The sequence below is a fragment of the Pezoporus wallicus genome, unplaced genomic scaffold, assembly GCF_028554395.1.
Source record: "Pezoporus wallicus isolate ANWC-B61680 ecotype Strahan unplaced genomic scaffold, APGP_CSIRO_Pwel_v1 contig_5069, whole genome shotgun sequence".
NCBI classification, from domain to species: domain Eukaryota; kingdom Metazoa; phylum Chordata; class Aves; order Psittaciformes; family Psittacidae; genus Pezoporus; species Pezoporus wallicus.
The window spans coordinates 7,990,751-8,006,018 of record NW_026642361.1 but is presented as its reverse complement, the minus strand read 5'-3'; the positions used below and the strand labels follow the sequence as shown (position 1 = coordinate 8,006,018).

At 36.5% G+C, this 15,268-nt stretch overlaps 1 protein-coding gene across 5 annotated transcripts in view; it reads left to right on the top strand.

Moving 5' to 3' along the window:
- CPSF6 (cleavage and polyadenylation specific factor 6) overlaps positions 1-14,785 on the top strand; it is a 30,024-nt gene extending 15,239 nt beyond the window's left edge. The window contains exons 4-12 of one of the 5 annotated variants that reach the window (XM_057429523.1): positions 107-252; positions 1,031-1,204; positions 2,258-2,762; positions 3,957-4,049; positions 5,076-5,191; positions 5,520-5,673; positions 6,652-6,846; positions 6,982-6,999; positions 14,373-14,785. In XM_057429523.1, coding sequence (XP_057285506.1) covers positions 107-252; positions 1,031-1,204; positions 2,258-2,762; positions 3,957-4,049; positions 5,076-5,191; positions 5,520-5,673; positions 6,652-6,841 — 1,378 coding nt within the window. In that variant the 3' untranslated portion in view covers positions 6,842-6,846; positions 6,982-6,999; positions 14,373-14,785. The remainder of the gene's footprint in view (positions 1-106; positions 253-1,030; positions 1,205-2,257; positions 2,763-3,956; positions 4,050-5,075; positions 5,192-5,519; positions 5,674-6,651; positions 6,847-6,981; positions 7,000-14,372) is intronic. The other 4 variants (XM_057429525.1, XM_057429522.1, XM_057429527.1 and 1 more) reach the window with 4 other exon arrangements.
- The last annotated feature ends 483 nt before the right edge of the window (positions 14,786-15,268 follow it).

The window sequence follows — 15,268 nt, the reverse complement described above, 5'->3', positions numbered from 1 at the left end:
AAGTATTTTTTTGTTTACTGTGTGTAACCTTTTTCATGAGGCCTCAAGATATCCAGGAAATGGAAAAATTGTGGTGTTAACTTCTTGTTTTTTCTCTCCCTTTCAGGTTTGCCCTTGTGGGTGTGGGATCGGAAGCATCCTCCAAAAAGTTGATGGATTTGTTGCCTAAAAGAGAATTGCATGGGCAGAATCCTGTTGTAACTCCATGTAATAAACAATTTCTGAGTCAGTTTGAAATGCAGTCAAGGAAAAGTAAGCCTTTCTTATGTGTTGCCTTGAAAAAGCTGTTTATTCCACAAGTAGCATGGCAGTTTCTCCTTTCGGCTTGTGATAATTTCTACAGTTTAAAATAGCTATAAAATGTTTACAGTCCAGGTGAATGAGGTTGCATCTTTGCTTAAAGATGATGCCCTGAAATAAAAGTGAATTTAAAAAAACAAAAAACCCTAAACCAAACCACCCAACCAAACAAAAAGCCAAAACAAAACACTTACTACACTGAAGAGCTGATAATACACTGATAGCACTCTCCGACAGAAGGTTGCAGGTTTGCCAAACTCTTGTCTTAGAGTTGGAGAAGCTTTCTCAATTTCTTGTGGATGTAATCTTAAAAAACAACCAAAAAAGCACAGAAGCATTTAGAAATTTAACATTTCTGGACAAACTGGACTAAATTCTGATGTCTGGACAAGCGGTGCTTATGACAGAATGGAGAAAGGGGATTCTGTGTTGTGCTCTCTAGCACCTTGTCTTGTGGCTCCCAGCCCTAATTGTTTGTGGCCTTGGGCTATGTTAGAGGAAGTAATGACAGTATCCCCAGGTGCCATTTCATTAGTATGGGGCATAGTGGATCACTGCCATATTTTGGCAAAGCACTTACTCCTCCCCAAATGCTTTGGGTTTGGGTACCAAGGAAGAAGTTGGTGCTCCTAAGGTCACGCTTTATCATTGCATAAAACTTTAGGTCAAGTGTTGAAAAGCTTTCACCTATTTTGATTTACGTAGTTACACTTTTGCCTTTCCATTGCAGCCACACAGTCTGGCCAGATGTCTGGGGAAGGTAAAGCTGGTCCCCCAGGAGGAAGCTCGCGTGCAGCATTTCCACCTAGTAACAGAGGGCGAGGCCGTTTTCCGGGTGCCATTCCAGGTGGAGACAGATTCCCTGGACCAGCAGGGCCAGGAGGGCCCCCACCACCTTTCCCAGGTAAAATAATTCATATGTAGAGTTTGTTTCATTTGTGTTTTCTTGTATTAGTGGGGCATACTTGGGAAATTAAAAAGATCAAGACAGTTCAGTAGTGTGCTGTAATCAGTGATCAGAGCTGGACTGTAGGATTTGACAATATTTCTTTGTTGAAATTCAAACAAGTCTTATTTCCTAAATTTGATAGCAATATAATAACATTTTCTAGAAACTGTCTTTATAATGTGTCAATATATATACTTTTAAACTATGAAAAAAGCGGATCGATCCTATTGGCAAGTAAACTTGCTATTAGCTCAGTGTAGTGCAGATTTGCTGCCTGGGGTGAGTATGCCTGTGTTGCAGTGTAAAGTGAATTTTCCTTACTGCATTACAAGTTTGCACGCCATCAGAAATTCAGCTTTGATTCGTGCCCAGTGACAGGTTAGTTGGCGCTTTGAATACAACAAATTTGGAGAGGAAGTGTTCGTGTTTAGTCAGGTATCTGATATGGCACACCAGTCAGGCTTGTGTTGCAGTGAACTTCTTATGTCAGCTTAAGTATTTTTAATAAATGTCATTCGGTAGTAGATTGCTTACTAACAATTGAAAAACCACTAATGAAGACCTGAAAGTAGGTTTGAGTACTGCATTTACCTTATCTTCTCCAAAATAGCTTTTCCCAAATTTTTAATACATGTTGTATCTTATGCCCCGTATAAACGACTAGCTGCAGGTGTAAGTAGGAGGCAGTGTTTTCTCCTTTTTGTAAGATTTTGGGGGTGTTGCTAACAATAGCAGGTGATTATGTGACTGGAGAGGTGAGTTGTCAGTTTTCAAGTTAATGTTGTTCTCTTCAGATATTGACAGTCAAGCAGCTGTTAAAAATTTTCTAAACTGCTGGACCCAAAGTGGGACTGTGCATGTCTTGTGTGAGCTGCAGATTGTTTAGTGAGGGGTGTTTCTTGTGTTTGTTTTGTTTAAGAATAAAAAAAAAGCCCAGAACTTTAATTATTTCATTAAGTCTTTATTTGTATTTATTAACTCTGTTTCTCTTTTTTTCTTTTATTTTAGCTGGACAAACTCCCCCACGTCCACCTCTAGGTCCTCCTGGCCCACCAGGCCCCCCAGGCCCCCCACCTCCTGGTCAGGTTCTCCCACCTCCATTAGCTGGACCTCCTAATCGTGGTGACCGTCCACCACCACCAGTTCTGTTTCCAGGACAGCCTTTTGGTCAGCCTCCACTTGGGCCACTTCCTCCAGGCCCTCCACCACCAGTTCCAGGCTATGGGCCACCACCAGGTCCGCCACCACCTCAGCAGGGTCCACCTCCACCTCCGGGTCCATTTCCCCCTCGTCCACCTGGCCCTCTTGGGCCACCCCTGACTCTTGCTCCTCCTCCTCATCTCCCTGGGCCACCTCCAGGTGCTCCACCACCCGCACCACATGTGAATCCAGCTTTCTTCCCCCCACCTGCCAATAGTGGCATACCTACTTCAGACAGCCGTGGCCCACCTCCAACAGATCCATATGGTCGACCTCCACCATATGACAGAGGTGACTATGGGCCACCTGGAAGGTGAGTGCTTTCAGTGTAATGTGCTTGATAGCAGATTTTATTCCTCTTGTAGGAAGCACTTTAGCTTTTAATGCAGATACTAGAAATAATGAAAAATATGTCTGGAAAGGATCCAGACAGTCTTCTGATTCGCCCTTTTTTACTGAAATATCTCTCACACATGTGTAGTAGTAAGAAAATTTTGAAATGCAGCATCAGTAATCACTTCACTTCTCAGCTCTGAACTGTTTGTTTTCACTGTTGTATTTGGCAGCGTAATCATTCCATGTGTTCTACATGCAAACTTATATCGCTTCTTACGCAGCAGCTTCTGGCTGTGCTTATCTTAAATTTCTGACTTGCACCTTTATCATCATGCTTTGCAGGCTGTCTGTTTAGAATGCTCTGGAGTTCTCCTTTTTGATTATGTGCGTATGTTGAGTACAGTGCCATACCAAACTCATACCATTCCCATCTTTCATCAGCTCTGCTTGCCCCTTTTTTATTTCAGGCTTCAATTCAAAGTTAATCTTTGTCTCAAAATCCAGGTGTGAATTTACAGCAAGACTTTTATTTTCCTGTCAGGATGCTTCTGCTTATTTGGTGCAATCATGCTGTGTTTGTAGCTGTGGCTGTTCCTATGGTTAATCTTGTCTGGGATGGAGTTCTTGAGTCTGTCTTGACTTGACTTGTCAAGTTTTTTACATCTTGTTGAAACATTTTTTTTCATCTGTCCTTTTAAACATCTCTGCCTTGCTGCTGTTTCTTGATTTTCACCATATTTGTATTTGTCACAGAAAATTTTGGGATAAATTGTAAGAAAGACACGTTTTTGCAAAGTTACATTTGGGTTTTTGAGGTGTGATTATACTGCTAGCATGAGAGACTTCTCTTGCTTAAAATGTTTTCTGCAAAGACACTTTGTTTTGATTCTTCTTTTATGACAAAGTTTTAAAACCCCCATGAATCTGTGCATCCAATGTTCAAACAGACTACAGAAAATCAAGCATTTGGCTTAACTGCCTGAAATATTAAAAAATGTGGTGTTGATTGTTTTTTGATGGACAGAAATCAAGGTTGTCTACAGTTTGTAGAATGTCTGGGGAGGGAAGGAGTGGGAATAGGACAGTATAATTTACTGTCCAGTATTTTTCATTAATAATGTTAAAACTATAATCCATAACTATTTAAATTGTCATTAATTATATATCATAGGCGTTTCACTGGAAATAACATGTCCATAAGAGAAAAATTACATATTCCATTCTATGGGAGGCACACGAAAAATAATACTCAAAACTCAGGGAGGTATGAATTTTTAGACATTTCCTCTTATGCTAAACTGGCTATAGGATCTTGTTCCACTTCTTGCAATTAAGAGGATAGCATTGCTTATTATTCTGCATTTTCTCTCTACCAGAAGGACTAACACTGTTCTTGAAATACCAGGCAGTGGGGCAGTTTACCAGTCTCAACATTTGTTTCTAACACATCTCCAAATTTTTCTATATGATACCCAGACTGGCTAATGGGACACTGCAAAACTTTTGGGAATGTTTTTGTATAGGTTATCTTCTGTTACTGTGGAAACCCTATACAGGTAGCTAATGATTAAAGTAAAAAAAAAAAAAAGTGTAATGGGTACAAGGATTCTGCTTTATTGCTTCCTCCTTACTGTGACCAGTTTGGAGATCAAATTGGAGCACCTTGAACTGGACTAGAAATAAAAACCCTAAAATAAGTTGTAAAATGTTGAAGTATCATTCAGAAAATTGAGTGTTCTAAAGATACTATAGACTACGTTTGCTTTTCATAAGTTACAGCATTCTGGTCTTAGTTAAGATCTGGAAAACAGGATCATATAGTTCTAATTCCAGTATTGTTATAAAAATGATCTCTGCTTTTGCTCAAAGTCGCATTGCCTATGTACATGTATTTCCACATCTATTCAATTGGGATAATACCTATTTTCATACCGTCAAGAATTTTCTGAAAATTATAAGTATTTGTACAGCACAATATTGAATGCTGCTGAATCTTTAAAATAGATGGGATGAACAAGAATAAGTCTGCTTATATAGCAATGTCTGAATTATTTACCTTTTTATTTTACTTTGGTTTTAATTTTTTAGCTTTCAGGATGTTATACTGTAACATGTTCCTTAACAAAAACAGAAATCAAAACCAAACCCAGATCCTGCTTTCTTTTCTGTTTGTCACTTTGCTTGAAGTTGCAAACTTGGATTGTTAAAACTGCAATGATATCTTGTAAAGTTGTGGGGATTTTGGTGTTTTTTTTTTTAACCTTTAAAATATTAATTTTATTGCTTGCAGAGAAATGGATGCTGCAAGGACACCTCTAAGTGAAGCAGAATTTGAAGAAATCATGAACAGAAATAGGGCAATCTCAAGCAGTGCCATTTCAAGAGCTGTATCAGATGCCAGTGCTGGTTAGTAAAACTTGATTAATGTGTTTGCTACCCAACTGGAAAGAGTTTATGGTTTCTCTGTTGGGAAACTGGCAGCCCTTGAAGCCATGTTTTCCTAAAAGGAGGCTGAATCTAGGTACAAACTATGACTGATTTTTGTACTGCGATCCAGGTAGTTTTTGAGAATGCCTTCTGAGTACTGATCTGGACAGTATCCTAGTACTTGGTTCTACAGTAAATTATCTGGCTGGCTGTTGAAGAAGAGACTTAAAATGGTAATACTATTACAGATAAAATTCATTGGTTTAATTTGCATCATTTTCTGATCATGATCTTCTGTCATTTTCAGGGGACTATGGAAGTGCTATAGAGACCTTGGTAACTGCAATTTCCTTAATTAAACAGTCCAAAGTATCTGCAGATGATCGCTGTAAAGTACTTATTAGCTCTCTCCAGGACTGCCTTCATGGAATTGAGTCCAAGTCTTATGGTTCTGGATCCAGGTAAAACTTTCCTCTTCCATCTGCCCTAACTTACAAAAGGGTGGGTGTAGTGCAGGACTAGTTCACAAAGAAATTAAGTCGTGTACGAAGCTTAGTGATTTGCTGAGTTGCGCAAGAAGTATGCAAGAACCAAATAGGGGTTTCCCTGAACTTAGCTGCCTTTTCATTAACCCTCTTCTCAAAACTGATCTGACTAGCTTAAACTTAACTTTTAGTTTTATTTGATATCCTTTCCTACATGGTACTCTTGCAGTTTGTAAACTTCGGAATTGAATTGTCCTTTATCAATTAAGAGACCCATAATTTCTATTATAATTTGCGATTTAAAATTAAGATTGAAAATATTTGATTCCAGTTTTCATTTTGCCTAAAACTAGTTTTCTCCATACTAGTCACAGTAGGAATACACTTGAGCTGGGGGGGGAAAAGCTGAGCAGAATGGTTTTTGCTTGTGGTCCTTTGTCAGCCTAAAAATCTAGAGTAGGCAGATTTCAGATTCATGCGCTCTTCTATCTAGCGTAAATAAGACATAGGTATTTCTTTAAAAACAACACCCCTTTCAGTGTCAAGACAAACACTGAGGTTCTGTTTCATTAGGATAGTGTAGCAGTAGTGTAGTTGGCTCTGAATATTAAAAATGCAAAGACAGCTGGTTTTGGCAGTTCAGTGCACACATTAGCAGCCATGTCGTAGTGATCATTTGAGGTATGGTGTGTTCCCCCAGCTGATTTCAGCCCTCTCATCCTCTGTTCTGGTGATGTGCTTTTTTAGTGGCTCTGCACCTTGCTGTCTCTGAGTTCTCAGTCACCTCTTTTTATATCAGCTGTCTTTCATGTTATATACAGAAACATATCTGCATCACAGTGAACAGTTGCTTCTCTTGTATGCTTTTTTGATCAAATCCATACTCATAATACAAAATTGGCATTTGGGTGGCTTGTGTTATGAATAAAAATTTAATGAAGTAATTTCTTTTAGAAGACGTGAGCGATCCAGAGAGAGGGACCACAGTAGGTCACGAGAAAAAAGTAGGCGCCACAAATCACGTAGTAGAGATCGTCATGATGACTATTACCGGGAAAGAAGCCGTGAAAGAGAGAGGCATCGTGATCGTGACAGAGATCGTGACAGAGAACGAGACAGAGAGAGAGAGTATCGTCATCGTTAAAGAAGGTGAGCATTTGTTTCATGTTTTTCAACTTTACTGTCTTAGTAAAAGTAACTACTTTGGGTTTGGGATTGTTTAGACCATTAATGTCTACATTTAAGTGGTCCTGCATTATGTACTGAATCACTTTCTTCTTGCAGCATCTGACATGAATGTAGGTAAGTAACAACAGGTAACTGGTCTTGGGAGGGAGGGAGTATTTGTGTGGTTCTCTTGTGCAGTCTGCATGCTCCCTTTTTAATTTTAGGTTGTATTAATGTTTGCAGTTTTTTATGAAAGCAGTAAGCCAGACTAATATGTCTGCTCTTTTTGTAAACTTATAAGATTATATGAAATTTATGGTTCTATTTCTTACTAGTATTCTTAAATACTAAATTTGTATTTTAAAATCTCCTTTTGTAAGGACTGCAGCTTTTAGCTCTTCATATGTCATGTGTTATTTCAGTTTAGGGAACACGTGTACATACAGTTGCTGTCCTTGCACAAGTATGGCAGTGGGCTCTAGGGGGGTTTTGTTTGTTGGGTTTTGGTTTGGCTTTGGGTTGGTTTTTTAATTTCCCAGTGAGTTTTTCCCCAAATTCAGGAAATACAGACAGACTTTGCTCTTTATTCGATGAAATGTGACCAGCCAGTATCTTCTGTCTTCAAGCTAAATTCGGGTGTTATCTTTAGTAAGATTTACACCCAGTTGTTCCCAACCACCCTGATTTTTCGTTCCCCTCTGTGATAGTAATTTTCTGAGGACTAGTTAACAAATGTATGACACAAGGATTGTTTCTTTTCTTGTTCACAAACTAATGTGTTCTTTTATTTCATATATCTGCATGCATCAACCCTCTAGATAGCCGCAAAGTAGCGGGCTTATTTCAGTGTACTGCTGAGGGCTTTAAAATACATAGAAATGTTCATCACATGTATTGTACCATTTTGGAGATTAGGAGTTCAAGGTACCCATGATTCCTTATATTTGACAATTGGAAAAAGCTATTAATTACTATTAACTACCTATTAGTTTCTCTGCAATGGTCTTTTCTCTTTTTAAAACTTCACGCTACATCTGCACTAAAATTGAAGCTTGCAGACTTGCCTGTCTGCCAGACTTCCATTTCTTACATTTAGCTTCTGATTTAGTTTTCAGATTTGCATGTGGTATTTATTCAGGGAAGCTCATTTACAGAAGTTAGAGGAAAGTTTTCTAGAAATCACATAAAATGTAGTATCTTCCGAAATGAAAATATAATTTTGTATTATTTAAATATCAGATTTTTAGTCAGGCTTTTGTGTTACTGACTCCTCTGGGAAAGAACAAATTCTGATACTAAATGCTCCAGTCTGTTAAGTGTGTTGTTGTCTTGGGTTTATATACAAATAGGGGATACATGAAACAGTAACCGGCCTAAAGGAGGGCAGTCAAGGGCTTAAATAGGAAGGTGAAATGTGGCAGCTGAAATGAAGTTGGCAGTATATTTGTTAATGCCACTTTTTGTCATAGAAAATGGATTGATAGAAATATTTCTGGAACTGCATAAAATAGCAACTGTGGTTCTTAACTGTGAAATATCAGAACATAAAAATAGAGATTTAACAAAAGTAATTATAGTTTCTTTTGTTGACCTGGATTTTTACCTCTTACAATAAGCGAGTATTTGTGTTATTTGCAAACAGTTGTTAACCATTGAGCTGGGTGCTGGATGTACTTCCAGACTGTTTCCTTCTGGTGGAGATGAGCAAGCCATACAAAAAATTGTTAATAACCTGGAATTTAATTTTTTTTACCCATGGATGGCATACTTTATTAATCTAGCTTTCATTTCTGTGTGTTTAGCATTGTGCATGTAGATGTGGCATTTGTTTGCCAAGTTACAGATTCCCTACCCTGTTACCCCAAGAAAAAAGGTATCAAATAGCATTAGGTTGCATTTTATGATTTACAAAGCACAATTTTAAAATGAGACTGTGGCTTCAGTCTCAGTTTAGGTGGGACTTAATATATGCAATATCCTTCAACTTTGTTGTGTCCTGTGACTTCTCTTTCAGAGGGGTAACATAGGTAAGATTACCTTGTGCAAAGAAGAAAATAGGTCCTAGGAAGTTGATTTAAAGGGCAAATTTAGTATTTTGATCATAAATGAAAGCATTTGGTATATTCTTTTTAAAGTTAAGTTGTAAACATTTTGTCTTGTTGCCGTCTTAATGAAGAAGGGCTTTATTGTAGTTTTTGGTTTTATGTATTTATACACACATACCCCAAAGAAATACAGTTATCTTCTGGTTTGTATGTTTCATTTTCACTAAGGTGTATGTTGCCATACATTTTTTGTTTTGTTCTTTACCTTGATTAATATTCATAATTGGATTTAACAGTCTCAGTCATTTAATAAATATCAGCAGAGCTGAAAAGAGTTACTCCCCGTATTACTGTGTTTTGCCAGATAACATGAAGTTGCCTCTGTGCCTGCCCCTATGAATGGCACCTATACTCCTTACTGTGTACCTGTAGTCATAACTGTGATACTGTACTGGCATTTTTTTAAAGTTTAGAAGGATTTTAAAGGTCCATTGTGAACATTTTTGTATACAGTGAAATTCAGTTTGTACTGTATTACATTTATAGAGATGGGTTAAATTGGAATAACTTACTAAATGTGTTTATAATAATAAACTCTATTAAAAATTAAAACGTCTAGATGTACCATAGCAGGTATTTACACTTCTGTTTGTACACTTCATTATTTAAAATCGTATTGTTGCAAGATTTTTGTGCCTTCACTTGAGTAAGGCTTTATGTACGCTGATAATCCATTCCACAGAATTACTATATGCTTCATGTTTCCTTGAAACATCTTGCCTTTGCTTTTAGAAAGCCTGTAGGTACAAAAGAGAACTGGATTTAACTCAAATGTCTAACCTGTATTAGTCAAGAATGCTAAGAACCTGATAGGATGATATTTAGAAAGATTAACAGCAAAATTAATGTGTACAAACAGAATAGTAATGTAACTTCATCAGCATGAGTCCTGACTCCTTTTTTTAGACAGATTTTTTTCTTTTTTTTTTTTTTTTTAGTTTAACTGATACTCAATGATGTATTTCTAGCTGATGCATTGTCCCAATCTTAATCTGTCTGAATTTCTATAACTGCTGAATGTTAAATTTTTCATTTTATGTTTTTGTTACTGGGTTGATTGATTATTTCCTATTTAAACTGGATTTGGACTGAATTGCAAAGACAAAACCACAACATTGTAACAGTTGATATGTATGTAGAGTGTGTACTCCATATTTCATGGTTTTCCTCTGATTTTTCTGTTCTCAAACCACTGTAAGCAAAATAATCTAAAGACTGAGGCTCATACGCTTTTTCAAAAGCTTCTGTCAGCTCTCTCTGAAATAGTTCAAGCTTTGGAGAGGTCTAAGAAGTAACATGGTTGTTTGGTTTTGGTTTTTTTTTTGTTTGCTGTCAGTAGAAGTTGAAAAGGTACTGCTTGTTTAAGTAATACTCATTGTATTTTTGCTTGTATAAGTAGGAATTGTCCTGTAACAGTGTGTTAATGACCACTTAAACATCAAGTATGAAATTAGCCTTTTTAAGAAACTTGTAAATTAACAGGAAAAGGCCTACTTTTGTAAGTTAGTTTAATAATAAACTTCTGGTTAATAACAGAATTTTCAGTGAATCGTGCTAGCATTTTTCAAGACCTGGGTATACTTACCTGTCCAGGATTATTTCAGATCTTCTTAGTATTAAGCTGTTATGAATGTTATTTTCTTCATCTCTTTTGTAAAATGCATATTTTTCAAGAAGCACATATGTGGGGCTGGCACTATTCTATTGTATATAGAATTCCTCAGGGAAATAGTTCTTTGTGCAGCTGATTCAGTACCTGAAGTGCACCACAGAGTGAATGAGGCAAGCAGTGTCACTGTTTCATGTGCTGCTTAAAAACTGTTTTAAGACTGTTCTGGTGCTTTACAGAAATATAGAGTTTGTTGCTTAAGTATCAGTGACTTCTCTCATTTTCTTGAGGGTGAGATAAGATGACTCAAAAACCTGAGAATATGCTATTTTCAAATGCATAACTGTAACTTTTATTAATTTTTTCCATTACCATGTTGCTGTTATTTGGTATCTTCTGAGGTGTTTTTAGACACACACATATACTTGTGTTCCCCATGTCCTGTGCTTTTTTTTTTTTTGTGAAATCAGTGGTTTTGACAAATTTGAGCTGTGTGAAAGTTCCCCAAGAAACTTTAAGGCTTTACAGCATTTGAAATGGAAATTATTTGCAAGTGAAAACATTAGTTTGATGCAGTGTTCTCTAGAGATTAGAAAAAAAAAAAAATTTCTTCCTTTTGCTCACTGTGGTTTGAGAACTAAGACTTGGTTTTATCCAAGAAAAAAAAAGGGAAAGATACATGATATATCTTCATTTTTATGTTTTCCTGTGGCAGCCTGATCTACCTTCCTGTGTCTTCCTCATATATTAATGTGAAAGATATTGCTAATAATTCACATCTTTTCAACTTGTAAACCAAAAATTGAGTTTTCTGAACCTACCTCTCTTCATGAGTTATTTTTGGTGAATAGATGGGCTGGGATAGTAGGAAAAAGACATACTATGAATGAAACTAGTTGGGGAGCATTCTTTTTCTTCCAATGTAAATTATTTATAAAATCAGGAAGTTATTCTGGTGTCAATCTTATACACTAAGATTGAACAAAGATACCAGGTAAGTACACTAATAATAGGGGAAAAATATGCAACTAATGGAACAAGGTACTAGTGGTGGCAAAATAGTCTGTACATGTATGGTGAACAGAATCGCATCTGTGTCTTGGCTTACATGCAGAAAAACAAATGTAGAGTCAAGCTGGAAATTACTTCTTTCTCACTGTGTTATAGCTAAAGCATCACAGTATTTGGAGGTTTGTGATGTTCTGGAATGTAGGTTAAGCTAAAACAAGTTTTGGCTTTCAAGCTGATACTATTTTCTGTGGGATTTTTGCTTTGTGTATTTTTGTGTATAGAATAAAATGAAGAATTACATGAAGTAATTCTTAGGACGTATTAGGATGTAGTCACAAATGTGTATCATTCATTCTACTGAAATGTGAATATGTTGGGAGATTGAAATTCAATCTCTGAAAATATCAGAAATTACACTATAACAAAACTCAACAGGTGTATGCCCATACAGCTTTAAAGTACTGTGTATTTTTACACCTCTGAAAGCTGTTTAAAGCTTTTTTATGCTTATTTGGATAATTGGGATTAAAGGGGAAAAATAGAGTTGCTACTGCAAGATGCTTCACATATATAAGAAATCTGTTGGATTTTGTAAGAGTCTGTCTTGGGGGGGGAAGTTGCTCAAGTTGCATCTTGCATAAATACAAAAATGTTTGATCACTTAAGTTCGAGGCTTTAATTTGTATAATGTTCTGGCATAAACTAACTTTTAAATGAGAAAATAACTATTAAACAAATAAGTCTGAAGTTTGGGCTTTATTCATAGAAATGCTGAGAAACTGATTGCTGTATGGTGTTAAATTGTACAAACCTAACTCATGCTTGGGACCAATAGCTTATGTGAGCCTAGTCAGATGGAAAGGCAGTTGGAAAACGGCATTGCCAAGAAGTACTGACTAGAGATTTAACATTTTATTAAAGTTGTTTCTTACTTCAGTATTCTACTTGCCTGTAGAATACTGAAAAGGATTGATCGTAAAGGTATAATCCATACAGATCTATTTCTTCCTTTTGGAACCACAAAGGTTTCCAGTTTTGCCAAGATATACTGGCAGAATGCTTTGGAACCAAAACGTACACCACCTTGGATTTTAGTTGGTTATGTTGTTTAAATTAAGGTTCAGTATGGTACTGATCATTTTAGGAGCCTTATAAGTATTAATCCTAAATCCAGTTTACCATTCATTCTTTAAAGTTCCTGTAGTTCCGTAACTACCCTTACAAATCTAGCAAATTCTTCCCAGGAACTGAATCTTTCCTATGCTAGCATTATAAATCATATATATGATGCTTTGGATCTGCTAACTGTCGCCACAGAAATTATAAAGATCCGTAATTCTTGCCACAGGAATTGTATGATGAGAGCAGCAAATTCTGATATGCAGTCTCACAGCTGTCATATACTTACTTTCTCCACTAAAAAAAACAGATTCTCCCCTCTGTGCTAACTTATCTTGTAACTCTGAACACATCTTGTGGAGGCAGCACTTTGTCACTTTGCTACTAATTATTTTTAAAAGTATATAACACCCATGGAAATTTTGGTCTTTTGGGGAAGGATCTTCCCTAAAAGTAGTTACTGGTTGATACATTTGGGATTTGAGAATAAAGTCTGTGAATAAGAAAGGAAATTTGAGTCGCTGCTTTGGATTTGGATTAATTTGCATGCGTACTTGTAGCATATAGAGCCTACCTGGTTATACATTGGTTTTCAAAGTTATGGTTATCGGTCACTGTGAGGCGAGGAAGAAGAAATGTGTCAATTGTTCATGCAAAAATTGAGTACTTTGTTTTCCCGACTGCTTTAAAATTACTAGTAGAAGAATATTTGACAGCTGTGACTGGTGCACGTTCATGAAATTGCTCCTCTAAATGTCTTGGTTCTCAAATGAACAGTTGAATGTGTTGGGTTTTTGAACAGTTTGATTTAAATTATTTTGAAAATATTGAATGTTGAGATTGTGGATTATTAATGAAATGAAGATAGGTAATTGTTTTGTAATGGAATTCAACTGAAATCCAGTGTATGGAATTATACCATCCCAAGTATCTTGTGAACTCTTAGTCATTAACTCTGAAAAGTGCGGTTCCTTAATTTGCCAAAAGAGATGAGATTAGGAAGTAGGGCTTGAGTTTTTTTCCCTAGGGCAAGTAAGTGAGGAAACCTGCAAATCTATATTGTATTATTTGCAAAGTGGGTTCTTGTGATTAAACTGCGAGCGTGTATTTTTAGATGTGAAGCCCATCCTGCTTGCCATTAGTCTGAACGTTTTCAAGTACTGGTATCAGCATCTGTGCACTTTTAAATGTTACTGAGCTGTGAGCCATCCACTTCATTATACAACCAGTGCATTATTTAAATGTGAGATCAGCTTAAAACTTCTGTAAGTGGGCAGGTAAAAATGTAAAGCTCTAGTCGTGGTAAAACTACCTTACGTGCTTGCTTGTTTACTCTCACAGAATGCATACTTTAGGAAATGTTCTATATGAATGTTTCTATCAGTCACAGGAATGGTAGCTGTTTCTCCCTTTATCATTCGATTCTTCAGCTGTGAAATATATCTTCTTTCAACTTTGTACAACAATATTGATTTTTCTTTTTAACTATTGTATTAGAAAACAGTTTCGTGCACAAACGAGTAGCTACTGCTTCTGGGTATTTTCTGTTAGTTTACGTTCTGGTGAAGTAGATGCACGACTTGTGTATGTATAGATAAGCCAACAATTTTCTGTGTATTATGAGGACTAGCAAAATCTACATCACAAATTTTGACACATTACAGCTGAAGGAAGAGGAACAGCGTGCAAGACAAGATACATTCTTCAAGGAAAGATGCTTGTCCAGCAGTTTGCTTCATGTGATTGAACTGAGCCTGTAAGGATTCATGGATAAAATGAACAGGAATAGATCTGAATAAAGCAAATCTGCATACATGGTAACCAGTAGCTCTTTTACTTTCTTATGTTGCTTAACTGTTTTATTTGAGGGAAACCTGTGTGATTTAAACCTTATAGCTTTTGCAACTTTATTACTGGTTATATACATTTGGCAATTATAATGTGCAAGCAATTGGAAAAAGTCAAGTAAATGCTTGTTTTTATAGTAGTTTGTTCATGTTAAACTGTTCATATGATGTCTGTACACAGCACCACTGATTACAGTAGATGTAGTGTTGTAATAAACTGTTTAATGGGGCTGATGTGTAAAGCTGTTCAAGTTATTTGATGTTTACACCTCAGGGAAAGTCTTGTGTTCAGCAATATTTAAAGATAATGTTACAATGAAAACGTTGATGCTGTTTTTAAAAACATTGCAATAGTTCTTGCATATGCCTCCACCTAATCTTGCATTCAGTGAGTTAAACATACTAATGTTGCTCTCACACATTCAGTTTTGATATGAAAATAGGTGGTTACATAAAATCTTCAAACCTATTTTTGCTTTCTAGCAGTGTTTACCTAGGTGGCTTGTGAATTTGCTGAGTGAGATATAAAACTGTAAAAACTGCAGCTCTTTGTGGCCTGTTTTGAGGAGAGGTGGTCCCAGGATTGCGAATTTCTGTTATACAGCCTTGATCCTGATTGACACTAAAGTTAATATAAACTTAAACTGTTCACATGAACTTAAACTGTCCATAATAAGGGGTGGAAAGGTTAGGTTTAAAAAACAAAACCAAAC